Source organism: Podarcis vaucheri (assembly GCF_965113315.1).
Source record: "Podarcis vaucheri genome assembly, chromosome: 11".
In the NCBI taxonomy this organism is placed as follows: domain Eukaryota; kingdom Metazoa; phylum Chordata; class Lepidosauria; order Squamata; family Lacertidae; genus Podarcis; species Podarcis vaucheri.
This window is the reverse complement of record NC_138749.1, coordinates 51,341,680-51,364,818: the sequence shown is the minus strand read 5'-3', so window position 1 is coordinate 51,364,818 and position 23,139 is coordinate 51,341,680. Positions and strand designations below refer to the sequence as shown.

The 23,139-nt window shown below is 45.8% G+C and overlaps 1 protein-coding gene across 2 annotated transcripts in view; it reads right to left on the bottom strand.

Moving 5' to 3' along the window:
• The window catches only part of SLC27A6 (solute carrier family 27 member 6), a 49,922-nt gene extending 27,662 nt beyond the window's left edge, over positions 1–22,260 (bottom strand). For both annotated transcript variants that reach the window (XR_014211985.1, XM_082191579.1), the window contains exons 1-4: positions 21,749–22,260; positions 13,786–13,992; positions 11,315–11,473; positions 7,458–7,582 (exon numbers count right to left, since the gene is read on the bottom strand). Coding sequence is in view for 1 of the 2 variants with exons in the window: in XM_082191579.1 (XP_082047705.1) it covers positions 7,458–7,582; positions 11,315–11,473; positions 13,786–13,992; positions 21,749–22,229 (972 nt within the window). In the remaining variant the exon portion in view is untranslated. The remainder of the gene's footprint in view (positions 1–7,457; positions 7,583–11,314; positions 11,474–13,785; positions 13,993–21,748) is intronic.
• Between the last annotated feature and the right edge of the window lie 879 nt (positions 22,261–23,139).

The window sequence follows — 23,139 nt, the reverse complement described above, 5'->3', positions numbered from 1 at the left end:
GTTTTCCAGCGATATTGAGGAAGGGTTGGTACGCAGACAGCTAATGGCTTGCAAGCAGGGAAGCAGATCTGTCCGTGAGTACTGGACTGAATTTACCATGCTGATTCACAGATTGGGGTGGGATTTATCGGCGGCACCCATTCAGATGCTATTTGAAGAAGGTCTTTCTTCAGCTGTGAAAGACGAGCTGGCCAGGAGCCCCAGGGCGGGGTCTATGGATCAGCTGACCAAATCTGCGCTGACCATTGGAGCGCGCCAGGAGGCAAGAGCCTTGGAGAGGCGGGAAGGGAGAGGGGAACGTTGGAAGGAGTTACGCATTCCAGACATTCCTGAGCCAGCTTTCCCGCCGGCAGAGCCGATGGAAATCGGAACAGCCCGCGCGCGCGCAGTTTCAAAGCCCAGTGAGGGGGCGAAGAAGGAGGGAAAGGGAGCCCGGAAATGCTATCTCTGCCAACAGCCAGGCCACTTTGCCAGAGTCTGCCCCCAGAGGAAGGAATGGCAAGGGATGGTGGGAGCGGTTGAGGGGGAAGAGCAGGGAGAAACGGAGCAGGTAAAAGCCAACGCCTGGTTGCCAGCAGGGCACTGCAGCCAGGCCAAAGAGCAGTGAAAGTGCCCCTTCCCCAAGTGCCAGTGCCAGAAGCTCCTCGACCTGCTCTAGTGATTGAAGTGTCGCTAGAGCTGCAAAATGGACACCCCCTAAAAATAAAGGCGCTGTTGGACTCAGGCAGCTCCTGCAATTTCATGAGCAAGGAGTTTGCTGCTGAGCACCAGATACAGACTATCCCTTTAAGCAACCCCCTGCAGGTGACCACGATTGATGGCAGGGAACTGTTGGGAGGAGGCGTCAGCTTGCAGACCGTCCCAATGATAATGAGGGTGGCAAGGCACACAGAACTGATAGCGTTTAATGTGGCCACCTTGGGAGGCGCTCCCATTATTTTGGGAATGAGCTGGCTAGCCCTACATGATCCGCTGGTGGGCTGGCATCAAAGAGTGGTTTCCTTCGGTTCCGCACACTGCTTAGAACACTGCAGGGCGGAAAAGGGGTCAGCAGGGGCCCAAGCCACCCTAGCAGGGACGGAAGTGATGGAGAAGGGGAAGGTGCCACCACAGTATGCTGATCTCAGCGACGTGTTCAGCGAGAAGGAAGCGGACCAACTACCCCCGCATAGGCCCTTTGATTGCCAGATCAATTTACTCCCTGGAGCACAGCTTCCTGTAGGCAAGTTGTATGCCATGTCAGACAGGGAGATGCAGGAGTTGCGAGCGTTCATTGACAAGAACCTGAAGAGAGGCTTCATCAGAGAGTCCAAGGCAGCGGGGGGTAGCCCAGTGTTTTTTGTGGATAAAAAAAACACGGACAAGCCGAGGCTGGTATGTGACTTTCGGGCCCTAAATGCAGTGACAGAGCCGGCGGCTTTTCCTATGCCCAGGATTGATGATATTTTGACCAGGGTGCGAAAAGGAAAGATTTTTACAAAGCTGGACCTAAGGGGGGCGTACAACCTAATACGTATAAGGAAAGGGGATGAATGGAAGACCACCATGTTCACCCCTTTGGGGGCATTTGAATACCTCGTTATGCCTTTTGGATTACAAACAGGCTCCGCGTGTTTTCAAGCCTTTATGAACCATGTACTGGGGCCTTTGCTCTACAAGAATTGTGTGGCCTTCTTAGATGACGTGTTGGTGTATTCGGAGAATGAGGAGCAACATGTGAGAGACGTCAGAGAAGTGTTGAGCAGGCTGCAAGCCAACAGACTGTGGGTGAAACTGGAAAAGTGTCAGTTTCATACCAAGGAGGTGGAATTCCTGGGGTACCGCTTGTCAGACAAGGGGTTGGCCATGGACCCCGGCAAGGTTCAAGCGGTGCTGGAATGGAAAACACCCAAGACCAAGAAGGATGTGCAGAGGTTCCTAGGGTTTGGAAACTTTTTATCGTAAGTTCATCCGAAACTTCGCCCACCTGACGGCGCCCATCACGGACTGTCTCAGCAGCAAAAAGAAGTTTGTTTGGACGGGGGAGGCGGAGCGAGCGTTTGAGGAACTGAAAAGGGCCTTCGCCTCTGACGAACAACTTCTACATGTGGATTTACAAAAAACCTGAGGGTCGAAACAGACGCTTCTGACAGAGCCATAGGGGCGGTGCTTCTTCTGCAGCCGGGGAAGGAGGGGTCAGAGTGGCGACCGTGTGCCTTCTTTTCACGAAAGCTGAACAAATCTGAGAGAAACTACACGGTGCACGACCGGGAACTTCTTGCTATTTATGAGGCCTTCCGGAGATGGAGGCACCTACTAATTGGTGCACAACAGAAGGTGCAAGTGTGCACGGACCATAAGAATCTAGAGTATTGGAGAACTGCGCGAGTGCTCAACCAAAGGCAGTTGAGATGGGCCCAGGAGTTCTCCAAATTTAACTTTGAGATTTGTTACGTACCAGGCCCGGAGAACGTTAGGGCGGACGCTCTCTCACGCAAACCTGAATATTTGGAGGGAGAGGGTGCACCCGAAGAGACCCATGTTATTCCCGAGGACCGCTGGGTGTGTGGGGCGGCTTTGGTGGGGCAAAGGGAACTGGTAGAGGGAACGGTGCAGGATGAATACGCCCAGGACAAACTCAGGGGTCTCAGGAGGGAGGGAGACAAACCCGGGGGTTTTGAGGAGAGAAACGGGGCGTTGTATTACAAGGGAGCGTTATACATACCGGAAGGGGAATTGAGGGAAAAGGTACTCAAGCAACTGCACGATAGCCCCACAGCAGGGCATTTTGGGCAACACAAAACCATGTGGCTGGTTACCAGGGAATTCTGGTGGCCCAAGGTCAGGGAAGATGTGCGTGAATATGTGAGAGGGTGTGACCGATGTCAACGAGCCAAGGGGGAGAGGCGGGCACCGGCAGGTTTTTTATTAGAACCACTACCCACGCCGGAAAGACCATGGGAGGCAGTGGCAATAGATTTCATGACTGATCTGCCCAGGTCCAAAGGGAAGACAGCCATTATGATTGTGGTAGACCTGTTAACAAAGATGGCCCACTTTATAGCCTGCTCACATGCGGTCACAGCAGAAGAAACCGCTAGATTGTTTGTGGAAAATGTGTTTAGGTTGCATGGTGCCCCCTTGAGGGTGGTTTCGGACCGAGGGAAACAATTTACTTCCAGGTTCTGGAGGAAGCTCATGAGCTTATTGCATGTAGAGGTGAATTTTTCCACTGCCCGTCATCCAGAAACCAATGGGCAGGCGGAAAGAGCTAATGGTGTCCTCCAGCAATATTTGAGGTGTTATGTGAATGACAGAGAGAATGATTGGGTGGAGAAGCTGGCGTTGGCAGAATTTGCCTATAACAATGCAGAGAACGTGTCCACGGGGATGAGCCCTTTTTTGGCCAATCACGGGTGTCATCCCCGAGCCTTCCCAGGGGGGGAGGGGAAGAACTGGAGCGTTCCTGCCGCAGAACAGTTCGTTGAAGAAATGGAAGCGATCCATCGCCAGCTCCAACTTAATTTAAACAGGGCGAAGGAGGAATATAAGAGGCAGGCAGACAAAACCAGAAGGGAAGGGGAAAGCATTAGGGTGGGGGACCAGGTGTGGCTGTCCACCCAAGGGTTACCATTTAAAGGAGGTTGTAAGAAGTTAAGACCCAAAAGACTGGGCCCATTTGAAGTCACGCAACAGGTCAACCCAGTGGCTTTCAGACTCCGGTTACCGAACCACATGAAGTTGCACCCAGTGTTCCACAGATCATTGCTGTCACCGTATATAGGGGACAGAGAGGGGAGGGTCAATAGGGGACCAGCTATGGAGGAAAAAGAACACAGCTACCATGTAGCGGAGATTCTCGATTCTAGGTGGAGGGGAGAGCAAGTAGAGTATTTGGTAATGTGGGAAGGGGAGCCGGAGTCGGAAAACACCTGGGTCAGGGCAGAGGATGTAGATGACGAGGTTTTGATTGAAGCTTTTCATCAGAGATTCCCTAGAAAACCCCAGCCAGTGGCGAGGTTCCGGAGGGAATACTTCGCCACCACCGACGACGAAGAAGAGTTGGAGGGGTTCGCTGATTCCGAGGTGGAGGAGGATTCAGCGAGTCGGAACGAAGACCGATGGAGGGAATTGTTCGAGACGTCTGAAGATGAAGAGGATTCTTTTAGGGGTTTCAGCTCCTCACCGCCCAGAGGAGAAAGTAGGGGCGGGGGAGAGGGGGGCCCTGGAGGGGAGGTGGATGTCAGGGAACTGACATCGGAGGAAAGGGAAGTGGTAAGGCTCCCAGAGACTGGGAGAGAGTCAACAGCCAAAGCAGGGACCAGCAGGGGGAGCGCGGGGTCTCTGGAGGAGGATCTCAGTAATGCTGAGAGAGACGCAGCAGCCCAGGCAGGAAGCAGCAGGGGAGAGAAAGGGGTGAGAGACACTTCGAGCGAAAATAGCGGGGAGGTGTCAGAAGCAACTGCAGGGAGACCCATACTTCGCCGGAAGCTGCCACGTCGTGAGTCCAGGAGACGCGTTTCCGTTAAGGAACTTCTTTGCTGGAAGCGCTTCCGCAGACAGCCACTGTCAGACGCTACTAGTGACTAGAGCAGACATGTCTGAGGAGCTCTGTCACACACAGAGGTTTGTGGGGTCGCACAAACTCTGAAGGGGCACAATTTTAAGCACAAGCAGCTAACCATCCCCTGACAGCAGTGACAGCAACCTTATACAAATCTGAGAGCAAGATTGGGCGAGATGGCCCTACAGAAACATGACCAGAGTTAAGCAAGTCATGCAATTTCATAAATATCATATCAATCGACTTTAGGAACTTTTTTTTAGAGCAGCTGGGTTTTATTGTTTATGTTAATACACTGTTATTGCAGTAAAGGTAAAGGTAAAGGGGCCCCTGACCATTAGGTCCAGTCGTGGCTAACTCTGGGGCTGCGGCGCTCATCTCGCTTTATTGGCTGAGGGAGCCGGCGTACAGCTTCCAGGTCATGTGGCCAGCATGACTAAGCTGCTTCTGGCAAACCAGAACGGCGCACGGAAACACCGTTTACCTTCCTCCCGGAGTGGTACCTATTTATCTACTTGCACTTTGAAGTGCTTTCAAACTGCTGGGTGGGCAGGATTACTGCAGTAGTTTGTTGTTATTACTTACCTGCCTTTCACCCTAATATCCCACGGTGTGTTACAACAATTAAAATACACTATTAGACTAATTGTATGCTTTGGGCGAGATTCATCTAAAGCAGGGGTCAGCAAACTTTTTCAGTAGGTGGCTAGTCCTCTGTCCCTCAGACCTTGCGGCGGGAGCAGGACTATATTTTGGAAAAAAATTAATGAACGAAGTCCTATGCCCCACAAATACCCCAGAAACGCATTTTAAATAAAAGGACACCTTCTACTCATGTAAAAACACTAGGCAGGCCCCACAAATAACCCAGAGATGCATTTTAAATAAAAGGACACATTCTACTCATGTAAAAACACGCTGGTTCCCGGACCGTCCCGGGGCCAGATTGAGAAGGCGATTGGGCTGCATCCGGCCCCCCGGGCCTTATATTGTCTACCCATGATCTAAAGAACACCGTCAGCAGGAAGCCCTGCACTCGGACTTCCACTTGTGCAATGAGGCTTTCCCCCTCTCCTGTGTGCCCCTGGAATTGGCTCAGACCAGCATGTGGGGGACAGGGAGGGGGGTGTTGTTCCATCTGGCAAGCTAATAGGCTTGCGTAGACAGAACATTTGTAATAGCATGACACTGAATTCTATCTACCTTCATTGTTTTAAATTATACTAGTTTGTTTCTTTCTACTTTGTTAGCTGCCTTGGCAACATACATTATGTTGAAAGTGTGGGATGTGTTGTGTAAATAAATAAATAACACAACATATTGTTGTTTCTCCTTCAGCAGTTATGATGGCCCTAATAAGAGGGAGGCAGCTATTAAAAAAAAAGCAAAAAACAAAACTGGCCTTGAACCAAAGCTTTAACACCCCCAACGAGACCTTGTTTTATTTTCTGCACAAAACCCATCTTCAATCTGTCAATTGCTATTCTACACTGAAAAATATACAAGCTAAATCAGGCAGGGCTCATACCAGGATGTCAAGAATCCAATCTAATCCACATCTTTCTGAATATAATAGCATAGTAAAAAGAATGGGAACCTACTGGTGCTGATTAACACTGGGTGCATATAAGGAATTTGTCTGGCTGGAGTGGCTGTGCCTTCAAATATTTTTTTGTAATTCTTCATCTGCGATATGAATTTGTAGGTGCTATTACACATTTATATAGGACAGTGGTGAGAACCAACAATTTGTATTTCTCTTGCTTTGAACTTCCCTATTGTTCTCTCTTGATTTATCTTTTACAGATTTATCTTCTTGAGTTACTTACTTAGATTTATCTTCTTGACTTACTTACTTAGATTTATAAACCCCTCTACATTAACAGATCTCAGGGCCGTTCACAATATAAGATGACAGAAAGCACATTTTTCGGATGTTTGTGCATGGCATGGCAGTAATGCTGTCAGTCCCAATACAGGCATTTCCATAAATAACTAAGGAATTGCCATTTTTGCGGAGCCAGAAACTAGCTACGAGAAATCTGAATCGCTCTGCGTAAATACTGGCCCCAAAGTGCAAATGCAGATCATGCATGCCATGGAGACTGCCTCTAACTCTGCTTTCACGTGTAATGTATTTTTCCGTGTATAACACAACACCATGTATAAGATGACCCCTATTTTTGGGAGTCCCAAATTAAGAAATTTTAAAATTAATGAAGTTGTTGAGCTTTTGGGAGGAAATCACAAAAACAGTTGTTGAGCTTCTTTTGTAATTTTGCTGAGCTGTTTTTCGATGACCACCCCCCTTGGCAACTGTTCCCTGCTACCTGCTACCAACAAGGCTCCAGCCCTTGTTTACTTACCATATTACCCCAAGTATAAGACAACCCCCAATTTATCACTAAGATTTTCATAAAAAGGTTGTCTCATACATGGAAAAATACTGTACTTTAGAAGCAGGTAGATTTCTTTTAGAAGCAATAAGATAGGAGGCAGACTATCCTTTCAAAGAGTTGCTTGCCTCATAATATATTTGGCTGGGATCCTTGGCGAGAGAGAGATTTATGCATGCTTAGAATGACTGAAATTCTTGCAGCACCCATTTTTTCTTTTGTTGGCAATCTTGGGGACAATTCCAATGTTGTTTACCCAGGCTAGGTACCCAGATAGCAGGAGTGTTCCAACTCATTCAAAATTGTTCAGGTAAATCGCAACCATTAATGGAAGTCAGAGTTTTGTGCTCTGAGGTTTTCTGCCATATAAGCATGGTTTTAATAATTTTATGATGGTATCTGATTGCGTTTTGTATTGTTCAAAATTGTCTTTTGTAAACTACTCTAGGGTCTCATTAGATGAAGAGTGGGCTATAGATAAAACTAACACATAATTATATTATTTTAATTGGACTTACCACAGGCTGCTTGCAAAGGTAACGACACAGTTCCCCAATGTATTGAATAACTGTAATATTATACTTTTTGCAATCAGTCCAGAACTGGCTAGCTGAAAACTTCTTTCTTAAAACACATGTCGCACCTTGGGGGGAAAACAAAACCACAGTTTCAGGATTAACGTTTGGCTGACACTATGCACAGTACCTACTGGATAATTTTATTTAGGTCTAACATCCTTAAGAACAGATCTGAATTTAATTGATACACACTTGGTTTAATTGTATATGTACATGTTGCAATACATTGGGGCAGGGAACCTCAAAGTCTTGGGGGCTGAATACAGATTTCCTGTACCTCTCCATCTGGCCCTTGTACTCTCCTCAGGCCACACCTCTTAGTGTCTCTGCTTTGCTCACTATTTTTGAATGACTGGAATGGGTCTTTGAACTCTGATCATGTGTCCTGCTTGTATGGATGGCTGATAGTGGGGTGAGAGATTGTGTATAAAAACTAGGCTCCTGTAGAAAGGTAAAGTTGACATTTGTTGCCCTACCCACTTTTGCCTCTTTCCCCACCTACCACTGGTATGTGGCTTCAAACGGCTTAGAAGGGACTATGGCCTCAGGCTGAGATGAACCCCACCCCTAAAACACACTATGCCTTTGCATGAAGGCTGAACTGGGCCCAGTGACTCCGCTCTGTTGCCAGAGGAGAAGTGTGTTTGTTGAAGCAAAAGCAGCAACAGATTTATTATGGCACAAGCTTCTTCAAATAAACAATAAATCTATCCTTCTCTTGGACGTTTTCACACTGCTGGCAGGGCACGATTGGGGCAAGTCCTTGATATCAGGGGAGCAGGGTGAACTGGGCTGTGCATTTTGAGCCTTTTATGGTTGGGGGGGGGGGGTTGTATCTCAGGAGCTGACAGTGCTAGCTAGGCCTGTGCACAGCACCCGGTCTCCCACAACCAGATTGATCACCATGCCTGAACAACATGTTCGGTGTGCCTTTGAGGTAATTGATTCTACCAGAACACTCTTGTAATGCTAAATATCCCTTAAACCAGGATAGGCTACCCTACTGGCATGGCCAGATCCAATAATAATAATAATAATAATAATAATAATAATAATAATAATTTTTATTATTATTATTATTATTATTTATACCCTGCCCATCTGGCTGGGTTGCTCCAGCCACTCTGGGCAGCTCCCAACAGAATATTATTATTAATAATAAAAAGTGACAAAACATCAAACTTTAAAAACTTCCCTAAACAGGGCTGCCTTCAGATGACTTCTAAAAGTCAGGTACTTGTATATTTCCTTGACAAATGATGGGTGTTCCACAGGGCGGGCGCCACTACCGAGAAGGCCCTCTCCCTGGTTCCCTGCAATCTCACTTCTCGCAGTGAAGGAAACTGCCAGAAGGCCCTCAGAGCTGGACCCCAGTGTTTGGGCTGAATGATGGGGGTGGAGATGCTCCGTCAGGTATACTGTGCTCCCAGGCTGCGCTCCTGGTCCTTCAGGGGCACAGTTACCCCGTTCAGGAACTAGGGACAGGCAGACTGCAACCATGCAAAACGTATTTCTGATCTTAGCAGTTATATATCAAGCTGTGCTCAGGGCCAGGCCATATTGGCTGCCGCCCTTCTGGGAAGTACTGGTAAATTTCCCTTGAGGTGAAAATGCCTGTTTACACAGAAACGTGTAATTTGTTTGCTGCTCCTTAGAGTTTGGATGCCCTGCTTATCCAACCGCACCCACTCTGAAATTTTTTTGTGCACGCAGGAGTCTTCTATGCATCAGAAAGTTACTATACGCTATTTGTGTGAACTTTCATCCATTTTATGCAGAGGAAATACTAAGACCCAGCTTTTCAGAGTAATTCATTTGGCTGATTAGGAAAAAGTGAAACTGCTGTAAGTCCCCCCCCCCCACTTTTTTTAAAAAAAACCAAAAGATGCTTTCATCTCTGTCTTTCTCCCAGTAGATCATGGAAACAAATTATGCTTATCACCTGCAGCCAGTATAGAACCATCTCAACAACATAAAGCTATCCTCAGAGGCCTGTAACGGAAGTCCTATGGGAGCAACGTGTATCAGGTGGAAGAAGATATTCTCCAGAGCTTCTTACAGCTGCCCTTTCCCATGACCCAGGGCTCTGACTCTCCATCCTTATAGCGCTGGGCCCCTTTAAAAGTAGCTCTGCTCACAAGCAATGGGCCTCAACTGCTCAGAGAAAGCAGCAGTCCTATTTAAGGTTCAGTGTAGGGTTCCTGGTTGTCGTAGGGATATTAAGGCCTGCATTGACTGACCTGCAGCCTAAGCTTCAGTTGGATCTATCCAGATGATACCTCTATTGCTTGCCTTTTTGGAACTTGACCTCTGCTTTGCCTGACCTTCTGTCTACCTTATCGGCTGCGTCGCATAGATTCGCTTTTGGTGGAGCCAGATTTAATGTGTTCCCCTCAAATGTGCTGAACAATAGATTTTCTAACGGTAAAACCTCTGTTTTATGCGCATGTGACAACAAATCAATAGAATCCCTTCATCATATCTTGTTTAATTGTCCTTTATATATTGTTCCCTGATCAAGGATTCTGAGTTCAATCATTTTGGAAACTGTTGCTAAACCACCTGAATTACATCTAGCCTATCTACTCCAGGACATTGACTCTTATAGAACATTACAGGTTGCAAGATTCCTGAATTCTGTTATTTCATATAAAAGACTTCATGGAATGCTGCATGACTATTAAAATCTAGTAAACTCTATCCACCATCTTTATATTCAAGGCCACAATATGGTACATCTAGAGACTGTATGTAATGTGAAGGAGATTATGCGTTGAAATATTTTAGTTGATATTTTAGAATGTAAAATGCTATTTTATTTACTGATTGGTTTTACCTGGTGGGCCTATAGCCGAATAAAATATTATCTTTCTATCTTGCCTGACCTTGCCTTGATGGAACCTAACCTGTAACTTTGCATTCCTACAATATGCCAAGCACACACCCGAAACATGGACTAAAAGTTAAAGCAACTACAAGGCACACCCCATTAATGTGATTATTGATTGAGGGTCTTTTCTTGGCTTATTCTAACTATTTCAGTGTAGTAGTCGATCATTCATCTCCTTTAGAAACACTTGTTATGTAGTTTAACAATACATGCTTTCCATCAGCATGACTAAAGACTATGGACTTGCAGAGGGCTGGGAGGCCAGCTGGCAAGCCCCAGCTATGCCGTCTCCTTCCATCGGCCTGTGCTTAGACATAAATCAGCGACCAGGGCATGCTATTAGCAGAGCGTACTGCGCACACAGAATAGGCATGAGGCTTGTGAAATCATTCTACAGCTACAGATTTATTAAACATAAATCAGGACACAGAAACATGTCGTCTCTCTCTTGTGTCGACTCAGAGAGAACAGCAAAAGCAAAAGCTATACAGTGGTGCCCCGCAAGACGAATGCCTCGCAAGACGGAAAACTCGCTAGACGAAAGAGTTTTCCGTTTTGGAGGTGCTTCGCAAAACGAATCTCCTATGGGCTTGCTTCGGAAGACGAAAATGTCTTGCGAGTTCCTGCAGGTTTTTTCCCTCCCCCCCTTTTTCTAAGCCGCTAAGCTGCTTATCAGCTGATCCGATAAGCCGCTAAAAGCCACTAATCCATCAATGGCCTTGCTTCGCAAGAGGAAAAAACCGCTAGACGAAGAGAATCACAGAACGGATTCTTTTCGTCTTGCGAGGCACCACTGTACACAAATGGAAGTTCCCAGCAATCTGTGCTGGAATGTAAACAGACATGTGACATGCAACAATCTCATGCCTGTTCCTTAAGGTGGAATGGAAATGTCAACTTGCCTTACCCAGTTCAATGCATCCACCTATGCCAAGTAGAGCAGCTGCACTGTGGTAAAGAGGGAGAGTAATATAAATTATGTCATCAGGAGTAGCACCAAATGCCCATAATCCAGCAGCTCCTTTCAGAACTTGCAGATGACTGATAATTGCAGCCTTTGGTAAACCTGAAATAAAGAAATAAAATATACGCAAACATATATATTTTTTCTTTCAAAGGAAGTAAACACTGCTTATTTTAAAAATCAATGGCTACTTTTTGCACTCCAGGGTGAAATTTTCATCTGTATGCTAAAATAGGTTACGTAATTTGCACAAATTGTTCTGGAATATTACTAAGTAACATCCAAAATAAATAAACAAACCAGTTGCCCATTCACTATATATTCTGCGAAAAGGTTAAAATAACAGGCAAGTCAATGCATTAAGAAAACATATTATTTTGAAATTGGATATTGAAATTTGATGTAATATTATTTTATTGTTTGAAGAAAAATGAAATAATAATATATTTTTGAAAAGAAAACTTATTATTTCAAAACAAGTAGCCAGTTTATGGAAGCTATATACTCCCTGCTACCCAGGTATATAAAACAAAAAGCTCCATCAATGATCCCCCCCCCCAAAAAAAAACCTACTACAGCTTTTTGCAGATTGGACATCCTGATGTTCTTTCACTTACAGCGCTTTCCTGATCTAAATCCAGGCATCACATCTTGAAGCTATAGGCATCAAAGGTGTTACAGGTGTGAATTAGATTAGGAAAATTGCTTGGTTGGTGGAGGGAGGGGAACAAACTGTTAACCAGCTCCCTTTCCCCTCCGATACTCTATCACACATATAGTTGTAATAATTAGATAGTCTAATTATTTCCTTAGAAAAGAGCTTCTTTTCTGGTCACACAACCTGCTTTGCTTGAATTATAAAAGTTGTAAATTTTTAGGCAAATGATGCTTTTGCAAATTCTATATGAAAGTAAGTAAATTTTTATTTATACCACACCCTCCCCGGCCATGACCGGGCTCAGGGCAGCTAACATCAAATGTCAAATACATTAAAACACAAACAATTGATTAAAATACATCTTAAAAATTAGAATCAGGATAAAATTAAATGACTGCCCATGAGATTACAACCATAGGGGTCGGGAACCTCAAGTATTCATCAGGACCAGCTATCCATGTTGATCCCACATGAGGCAATAAAAGGGCCAAAGAGGTAGCTTACAGGGTCCCATATGGGGGGGGGTGTCAAACTTGGCTCAGACCGAAGGCCAGGCGGAACAGTTCCATCTTGCAGGCCCTGCGGAAGAATGTCAAGTCCCACAGGGCCCACGTCTCCTGCGATAGAGTGTATATATGCAGCATGAATTAAACTGACTTACACTTCAACCTGATCCTGGAAGATGTGAGAGGTTGTTGTGGTTTTTTCCATTTCAACATTCTGCATGTGCTGCTGCATTTATTTCAATAGGGACCATGCACACAAGTGTAGCTTTAAATGTATGTAAAAGTAAGATCTAAGCACTTGGTTTCAATAATACAAGTTAAAAGGGGGGGGGGATGTGTGCTACATCATTGATCAGGAAACATTATGGGTAACGGAGATAAGACATGTTCTGCAAGCATCAGAGAAGAAAACGAAAAGGCATCTATAATATTGGTATATGGCACAGACACACAAATTAGCCTTTGCTGTTAATCAAAATGTAAGGAACATATGGCAAATAGGGCCTCTTAAATAATATTTAATACAAAAATAATCATACAATTTAACAAATAACAATAATACTATGAGTGGAACATTTGTTTTCAATCAGCTATATAATGTTGCTTTTCATGTCCTCCGATAAGGAGTGTTTCGAAACAAGCACATAAAGATCTTAGCTTCTTAGCATCTGTACCAATGGCAACAAACCTGGCCATCTGCTTCAAAACTAAAGGGCTAGTTAGTAACTTAATCCTATTTTCTTTCTCCACAATGACCTGTAAGCTCAGCAAGCTTGGACAGGAAACATTTCATAACAGATGTATAACAACATGCTAAGAAAGGAGATTATAAAGCTCACGAAGCCAAATTCCAAAGCCACGTCACATGATCAGAAAATATGCTGCTATTTGTTCCAATATTCAAAGTAGAATTAGTAGGTGGTTGTTGTTGTTTTGCAATATTAAAAGGTAAAACAAAAAGTAGTTATTTCTTAAATGAGTAAGTTTAATGTCCTGGCCATCTGGAAAAACTGAAAAGCTTACTACGTACTATATAGGTTTATGGGGTCAGAAGTATACAGTAGGCAGCTGGCCTTAAAAAAGAAAGAAAGAAAAGTTTTAACTGTTTTCCAAGCCAAGAGCTTTTCGAGGTGGGGCCCTCCCATATCAGTGTAGATTTATAGTGTGTTTGCACTAGGTTAATCATTAAAAAACAACAACACCACAATCACTTCTGACTGTGTATTGAAAACCTTTATAGAATGTTGTACCTGTTGTTCCAGAGGTAAAAATGTAGAGGTGAGGATCCTTCAAGTTATTAGCAACACAGAGATTAGCTGGTACAGGATCATCAGAGGCAACTTCTAGCTTGTCCAAAATGGTACCAACATGTGGCAATGTGGATTCTTTCGCCATCACCCAAATCCTGATATCTTCTTGGAGGCTAGGAAGAATTTCCTCTAAGGTTCCAAGCATATCTAAAAAATAATATTGCATCATATTAAATACAATACTGGATTCAATTAAATACAGTGGTACCTCTGGTTACGTACTTAATTCGTTCCGGAGGTCTGTTCTTAACCTGAAGCACCACTTTAGCTAATGGGGCCTCCCGCTGCCACCGTGCCACCGGAGCACGATTTCTGTTCTCATCCTGAAGCAAAGTTCTTAACCCAAGGTACTATTTCTGTGTTAGCAGAGTCTGCAACCTGAAGTGTATGTAACCTGAAGCGTATGTAACCCGAGGTACCACTGTAGATATCAGTAGTGAAATGTCTGTCAGGATCGGAGACTGGGGCAGGAAGCAGGTCAGGTTTGTGTCCCAGATTACAATCTTCAACAGAACCCAAAAGGAGCCACTGAGAACAAAATATACTATCATCTAGAAAGCACCATTCAGCTTTTCATTTCTTCACTGCACTAGGGTATGAGAAAGACATGATGATTAGCTTCACGTAACACTAATCCAAAGTTTGACAAAAGGGTAACTAAGCTATGCCTTCCCCTAGATGTTGTCAGACTAACTGACCATTAGCTATGCTGGCTGGGGCTGGTGGGAACCAACAACTTTAGCAGGGCCACAGGTTAGCTAGTCCTGGCTTAGCATTATGGGAGAAAACACATGAAGAAGAGTTTGGATTTAGAGTTGATATCCCGCTTTATCACCACCCTAAGGAGTCTCAAAGCAGCTAACAATCTCCTTTCCCTTCCTCCCCCACAACAAACACTCTGTGAGGTGAGTGGGGCTGAGAGACTTCAGAGAAGTGTGACTAGCCCAAGGTCACCCAGCAGCTGCATGTGGAGGAGCAGAGATGCGAACCCGGTTCCCCAGATTATGAGTCTCCCACTCTTAACCACTACACCACACATGCATACATCCTTGCTTCTCCTCTGAAGTGGCTGTGAAGAGGCCAGAGGATTCTCCTTCGCAGATCTTAAATATAAGCTCGAATTGTACTGGGAAAGGTGGTTTGCTAGGTATCCTTGTCCCAAGTGGTTTAGGCTTTAAATGTTATGTTAACAATAAAACCCTGAAATAAATAAATAAATAAATAAATAAATAAATAAATAAATAAATAATTTATTAATTGTACCCCGCCCATCGGGCTGGGCTTCCCCAGCCACTCTGGGCAGCTTCCTATAAAATATTAAAATACAGTAATGCATCAAACATTCAAAGCTTCCCTAAACAGGGCTGCCTTCAGATGTCTTCTAAAAGTCTGGTAGTTGTTGTTCTCTTTGACATCTGGTGGGAGGGCATTCCACAGGGCGGGCACCACCACCGAGAAGGCCTGTAACTTGGCTTCTTGCAGTGAGGGAGCCGCTAGAAGGCCCTCGGCACTGGACCTCAGTGTCTGGGTAGAACAATGGGGGTAGAGCCACTCCTTCAGATATACTGAACTGAGGCCGTTTAGGGCTTTAAAGGTCAGCACCAACACTTGCCTTAATGTCTAATTAAGATGTGGTACATCTTTCAAAACTGGCACAGTACCTCTACAGCTGGGTGTCCCACTAGGCACTCTAGCAGCTGCATTTTCAGCTGGCTGTAGCTTGCAAACCAGATGCAAGGGTAGCCCCACGTACAGCACATTACTGTAGTCTCATTGGGAAGTTACCAATGTATGGACCATCTATGCAAAGCTCTCAGTGTATAGAACTGGTTGTAGATGGAATACCAACCAAAGCTGGTAATGGGTGCTTTGAGCCAGAGGCCACCTGGGCCTCTAATGAAGGCAATGAATCTAGGAGAACCCCCAAATTACACACCTGCTCCTTCATATGGAGTACAACCTGATCTAGAGCTTGTACGAAGCTCAATTTCCAGACATGGCCACTATCTTGTCAAGATTACCGTATTTTTCGCCCTATAGGACACACTTTTCCCCCTCCAAAAATGAAGGGGAAATCTGGGTGCGTCCTATGGGGCGAATGCAGGCTTTCGCTGAAGCTTGGAGAGCGAGAGGGGTCGGTGCGCACCGACCCCTCTTGCTCTCCAGGCTTCAGGAAGACATCAGCAGCCTAGGCAGCCCTGCGGGAGTTCCCGCAGGGCTGTCTAGGCTGCGGATAGCAGCCTGCTTCCCGGAGCACCGGGCGTGCTGAAAGCAGAGCGCCCGGCGCTTCGGGAACACATCCGCAGCGTGGGGAGCCCTGCAGGAGTTCCCCGCAGGGCTCCCCACGCTGTGGATAGCAGCCTGCTGCCCGGGGGGTGGGGCGCCCTGAAGCAGAGCGCCCCGCGCGCCGGGCAGACATGGGCCAGCCCCACAAGCTCAGGGGACAGCAGGGAGGCGCAGTGCCGCCATCCTGCTGTTCCTCAACCTGGTTCGGTTTCCCCGACCTGCTTTTGGGGGGGAAATAAAGGGGAAATTTTTTTCCTTTATTTCCCCCCAAAAAAACTAGGTGCGTCCTATGGGACGAAAAATACGGTAAGTTGCAGTTTATTAAGAATGTATTGTCCCTCCCGATTCAGATGTTACAGAGAAACAGACCTTGCCACCGTCGGCATACCAGTGTCATCTTGACCGATAGCTTTTAATGACACTCCCAGTGGCTTCATATGGACATTAGATAGTACTGGGGACAAAATCATGCCCTATGGCACACCACAGAGGCTCAAGGCACAGTCACCCAAGAGCATTTTCTGGAATCAATCCTGTAAGCAGAACTAAACCCACCATAAAATGGGGCACTCATCCTGTGACTCGGGGACATCCCAGGAGGATACTACGATCAACAGTATCAAAACCTGCTGGAAGTACATAGAGTTCATAAAGAATCGGCAGATTGCAGCTGCTCCCATTCTCTTGACAGAATAGCATTTCAATGATGCCTAGTGATTATGTTTCCATAACATCTTACATCACTTCCTAAAGTACAGTACTTTTCAAAGCACGTTAATTTTGTTAAATAAAATCCATTTCCCCTGATTCTAAACACACATTAGTTTCTCCTTACTTTTTCAGAATGAATTTCATCAATGCAAGAACTGACTCCCATCAATCTTTAATTTAAGACAGCTGCATTCATCTGGTAATATGTAGGCTAATAGAACTTTCAGAAGAAAGACTTTTAAAGCAAAATATTAAACTGAAACATGCTAAAAGAATAAACATTCCAAGTACAACTGCAGATGTCATTCATTTCTACTTCAGTTTCAGCATAATTTTTTAGAGTACAGTCAGTCTCACAGTGATCCTATAAAAGTCAATTCAGTAATTTTTGTGGAGATTTAACAATATTTACCGAACTGTTCCTTAAAAGACAAATTGAATTATCTGGTGATTTTTAAAAATGCATACATTTTCTCCTGTTCTTTAATAACTATCTCATAGAACGGAGGACCCCTGGACGACAAAACAAGACACAAGTCTATTTACCATATGCAACAAATGACACATGGAATTTGTACAATGTTAACAAGGAATTAACTACCATGCAAGACCACTTAGTCTTGTGTTAAGTGGTCAAAGAGACAATGATCAGGATTCCTGAAATACAATTAATCTTCCAGAGAGTTTTTACTGGTGACATTTTACAGAAATCTGTAGCATCAACTAAAGTTGGATTTAAAAATTATGTTATTCATGTGTCTTCTATTATGATAATCCATATGTATATGTAACAGCTATTTCAGGAAAACATGTTATACATGCTCAGGACCACAATGCCCCAAGGACCACCTCTCCTCATATGAACCAATCTGGACCCTGCAATCATCATCTGAGGCCCCTTGTCATCTGCCATTCCATCTGAGAACAGGAGGGCAGCAACGCGAGAACAGGGCCTTTTCTGTGGTAGCTCCCTGTTTGAGGAGGCTCCCCTGGCGATTACACACCTTTAGGCACCAAGTGAAAACGTTTTTCTTCAACCAGGCATTTGGCTGATTAACATTCTATGGCTTTTTAAATGTGTTTGTGGGAGGGGTTTATTGGTTTGTTTTTGTTTTATTATGTATTTTGTATTCTTAATTTGTATTTATCTGTGTGAACCGCCTTAGGATCTTCCGATGAAGGGTGGTATGCAAATTTAATAAATAATAATGAAGTAATTCTCAAATACTTATGCCTCTCAATGGAAATCAGCATATACTGTTTTCAATAATCAAGATCCTTATTGATCACTGTATTCTTTCCCACTTGGTAATTCTGCATGAGGGAGAGGCTTTCATATTGGAAGGCAAGTATGTTGTGAGTCTGCAAACCTTCTAGGAAGCTTTCTTTAAGAGGTTGGGTGATGGGAGACAATTTAGACACCCAAACTTTTACAGCACTTTGGAAGGGTTTATTTATTATTTATTTGTAGTCTGCCCTTCTCACAAGAGTTCCAGAGTAGCAGACGATAACATTATAAATCATAACTGATAAACATGTAAAGCAAAACAAATCAAATCAAAGGGCATCTTAAAATTGAGTAAAAATCGCCGTATAGAGGGGTTAACAGCTGCACGCATGTGGGGATAGCTGACACTACAAGGCACCATCCTCTGCATTCTGCTGTCCATGCAACCATGCATAGAGAGCGTAAATGCTGTCTTCAAATATCTGAAGGGTGGTCATATGGAAGATGAAGCAAATTTGTTCCCTGCTGTTCCAGAGAACAGGACTAGACTCAGTGGGTGGAAACCACATGAAAGCAGATTAGAGCTAAACATCAGGAGATGCTTCCTAACACTAAGAGCTGTTCATCAGTAGAACAGGCTGCCTCAGGAAGTATTAACTCTCTTTCACTAGATGTATTTAAGCAGATCTAACCCACTGAGCCTCTTGGGCTTGCAGTTTGAATCTGCAGGACGGTGGTGAGCTCCCGTTGCTCTGTCCCAGCTTCTGCCAACCTAGCAGTTCAAAAGCACACCAGTGCAAGTAGATAAATAGGTACCGCACTGCAGCGGGAAGGTAAACAGTGTTTTCATGTACTCTGGAACTCATCACAGTGTCCTGTTGCACCAGAAGTGGTTTAGTCATGCTGGCCACATGACCTGGAAAGCTCTCTGTGGACAAACACCGGTTCCCTCAGCCTGAAAGTGAGATGAACGCTGCACCCCATAGTCGTCTTTGACTGACCTTAACCGTCCAGGGGTCCTTTACCTTTTTACAGCATTGAACAGGGGAGGTTCAATTACATTAAAGAGAAGAGAAATTTCTGTATTGCAGGGGGTTGGACTAGAAGACCCTTTGGGTTCCTTCAGCTCTACAATTCTATAATTCTATGAGTCTATGTCCACAGTGCCTCCCAATTCTACTATTTCACCCTGCAGTCACCCCTCTTCATCCGCATTACCTTTGCAAACCCAGGTTTGGAATTGCCAAAGATACATTTGCTGACTTAACGTGTATTTTACAGTATTTAATAAAAACTGTATACCACTTAATTGTAAACAAAGCCTCTGGCTTATATTCAAGGTAGTGCTAAGGTTCCATAAGTGCAAGGAGTTTCCTTGAGGGATGGAAGCTTCTCCTCTGTATGCCCCTAAAATCTGTTCTGGGTTCCCCCCCTAGACCCTTTAGAGCAAATCTGGGGATGGGATGGGATGCAGGGAACAGGAGAGGGAGCAATTCCCACTGGGCTAGCAGGAATTGTGCTGGCTCCTCCTAGCGCAACAGGTTAGCTCAATATAGCTTTCCATATTGGAGCCATAACAAATAGAATAAACTACCACTTGTTGGCTCATGCCAGTATTCAACAAGACATATAAGAATAATCAATCCTACAGATTCCTACACATGAAAAACGCTTATGTCCCTGTGGAGATGGCAGTACCAAATCAGTGGTGCATGCCCTTCTGGCTTGCACTCTTTATAAAGACTTGAGAAATGAGATTATCACCCCTCTCTTATTGTCCATTCCAGGTAACCCAACCACTGCCACAGTGTCCTCCTAGCAGATCAAGAGTAGCAGATGACAGCAAAGGTTTCAAGGTTTTTAGCTGGGGCACTTAGAATAAGGTCCACTATTTGACTGCTGATTCAGGACCCGGAAGTGTGTTTTGTATAATCAACTTTTTATTTCTGTTCTTTGTATATTGCATTGCTGTTTTGTTGCTATGGCCGATGGCTGATGCAAATAAAGATTCATTCATTCACTCACTCATTCATTCAAGACTTCTAAATTGGCTCCTAAAGCATAACTGAGACCAAGTAATGTTGAGAATCTACCCCAAATCCTAAAGATATGAAGAAAATCGCTGTGCATGCTGCATGCAACTTCTAGCAAAACATGGGACTTCTTTGTTGCTAAAGCATCGTGTCCTTGTGATTACAAGTTAGAACACCCTCACCTGCCGCTATAAGTTTATATATTCAAAATAGTGCCAAACCTTTTTCAGGACTCTCGTGTGTGTGTGTGTGTGTGTGTGTGTGTGCATGAGTGTATGTAACATACAGTTTCCACGCACATACAAAACTAGACTATCAAGGAGAAGGCTTTACCCTATCAAACCATTTTCTATGCTCATAGACCTTTCTACTCTAAGAAGTATTCAAATACGCAATCACTGATCTGCATGCAGCCTGAGTTGGTATCACAGGAACAAACTCAGAGAGGCTAAGGTCCATTCCCCCCAACCCAATATTTGAGGGGGCGGGGCTCCCGCAAAGTTGACAGACACTGCCATTCATATGGCGTGCATGCAGCATGTCATGCAATTATGTGAGCTTAACCGCCCGCCCCCAATACTATATTTAAGTTGGCATCCCTGGTTGGCATAAGCCCCCACCCTGCTCCTCTAGAATGAAGATGGGTGTAGCCAGGATTTTTTCCTAGGGGTGGCAGAACCGATGTGATTGGTCAGTTAATTAAGGATTTCGCTTGTTTTACTTGATGGGGGGGGCAGCTGACTCCTGACCCCTTTTGCTACGCCCATGAGAAGGAATAAACTATAGGGCACGTTGAGGAGGGAGAATGAAGTGCACTAGGATAAAGGGGCGGGCAATATGCAAATATCAGGTGCAGCGTTAGAAACAGATATCAAAGCTAGGAGCTAAATGGCGCCTTAAACTTAGGTTATGGCCGCAACAACGGAATGTCTAGGCACACTTTTTTTTAAGAACAAGAATACAAAGCTGAAAATGAATGAACCGCAGCTAAAATATTTTGTTCATTTTTCACATGGTCGATCCCACCCTCCTAATATTCTTCAGAGGGTCTCTTGTTTTTGTTTTGTTTTTAATTTTATTTCGACAACGTAATAATCATAAATAAGAATAAAATGTGCACACCGCCACCAAGGCCATTCCATTGTAACTATCCCACCCCCACCCCCATTTTCAACACCTCTTGTGATGGTTTGACCCCTTTCCGATTTAACAGTACAAATTCTACAGACACCCTCCATATCTCCTCAAAATCATTTGTCCTGCATATTCCCCATCTTACCTTAATGGCACATGTTAATTTATCATTAATAGCTATATTCCACACCACTTTATAACCGTCCTTCCATTTTATATTCTGCTTGCCCCTTCCACTTCCTAGCTATAATGATTCATGCAGCTGTCAATAAATCTGTGAGCAAGTCCTTCATAGCCTGTGAACAGAGGGTGACTTCTCCAGTCTTCAGAGAGCAGCTGGAAGTGGGGAGGCAGAAAAAAGCTCCTCCTCTCCTTCCACTCTGCGGTTTTAATCATTAATCTCAGGGGCAGTGCTGCTCCCAGAAACAGCTCTAGCTAAGAAAATTCCCTGTCGCCAAAGGCGCCTAGAACAAGGGGGGAGTTTCGAACACGGATCAGGCGCGTACTTTACCTGCTCCCACCACCAGCATCTTGGGCGCGCAGCTGGCGATGCAGTGCAGGAGGGACCTGGCGCGGACGTTGCAGTTGAGGAAAGCCACCACGCAGCCCAGCTTGGCCAGCCCAAACCAGGCGTGGATGAAGTCGGGCTCGTTGCTCATCAGCAGAGCCACGGTGTCGCCCCTGGCCAGCGCCCCTTCCTGGAGGAAAAGCCGCGCCACCCGGTTGCTCCTCCGGTCCACCTCCCGGTAGGTGTGCACCTGCTCCTCGTAGACGAGGAAGGGCTTGTCGGGCTGCCGGCGGGCCAGCGCCCCGAAGCGCTGGAGCGCGGTGGAAACGCTGCCGCGCAGCCTGTAGACCTCCACCCTCAAGCCATAGCGCGCCACTTTCAGCAAGTACTTCAGGTCGGCCCAGAAGTAGGGGAAGAGGAGCTTCTGGAGGACGTGCAAGGAGACCAGACCGGCCGCCACTGCCGTCGCCCAAGAGGGAAACATGAGGCGAAAAACAACGACGGCGCGCGGACTGGAAAGTCTTTTTTTCGGGAGACCAAACAGGCGGACAAACAAGCGCACGCCGCCCGCCTAAGGGAGCGGGGAGGAGCCAGTCACCCGGGCAGCCTCGCAAAGGAGCCGGGAGCGGAGGGAGGGCGCTCGAAGGCGATGAAGACGCAGCGGCTCTCCTCTGGAAGGGGCTTCGGGCCCCGCGCCTGCGCCTGCCCCCGAGGAAGCGGAGGGTCCTCGTCCCCTCAGCGGACTTGAGCCAGCGGCAGCTTCTTCCCCCCGGCCGTCCCAGCAAAGCGCCGCCGGCGAAGGCGTGGAGAGGCTGTTGCGCGCGCGCCTCCGTCGTCGTCTTCCCCTTCACTACCTCAGCCCTTGCATAAGGCGTCGACTCCGCCCCTTCGCCCGAGGCGGCGGCGGCGGCGGGAAAAGCCAGCGGACCGCTGTCCCTTTCTCGCCTCACGATAAGCCGGGAGCAGAGGTGCCAACTTGCGCGCCTGCGTAGGAGCCAAGGTCCCTTTCGCTCCCCCCCCATAAAGTATCTGAGGGGGCCGCCCTCCCCAAAAGTTCATGGGCATTGCCGTTCCAATGGTGTGCGCCATCAATGATGTGGGGCGGGGCTTACCTGGCCCCCCAATATTTTATTCCAGTTGGTACCCCTGCCTGTGCGCATACGGTCACCCCTCCACCATGCCATGCCCCCCATCTGTTCATGCCACTGTTGCCACCACCGCCCTGCGGGACCCCGCTGCTTGTTAGGATATAGTTCCATTCCACCTTTAGACCAGGCATGTGGAATTGTTGTATGTCACATGTCTGTTTACTTCCAACGCAGTCTGCTGGGAAGTTCCATTGTATATAGCTTTTGCTATGCTGTTTTTTGCTTGGACACGAAGGGAAGCAGACA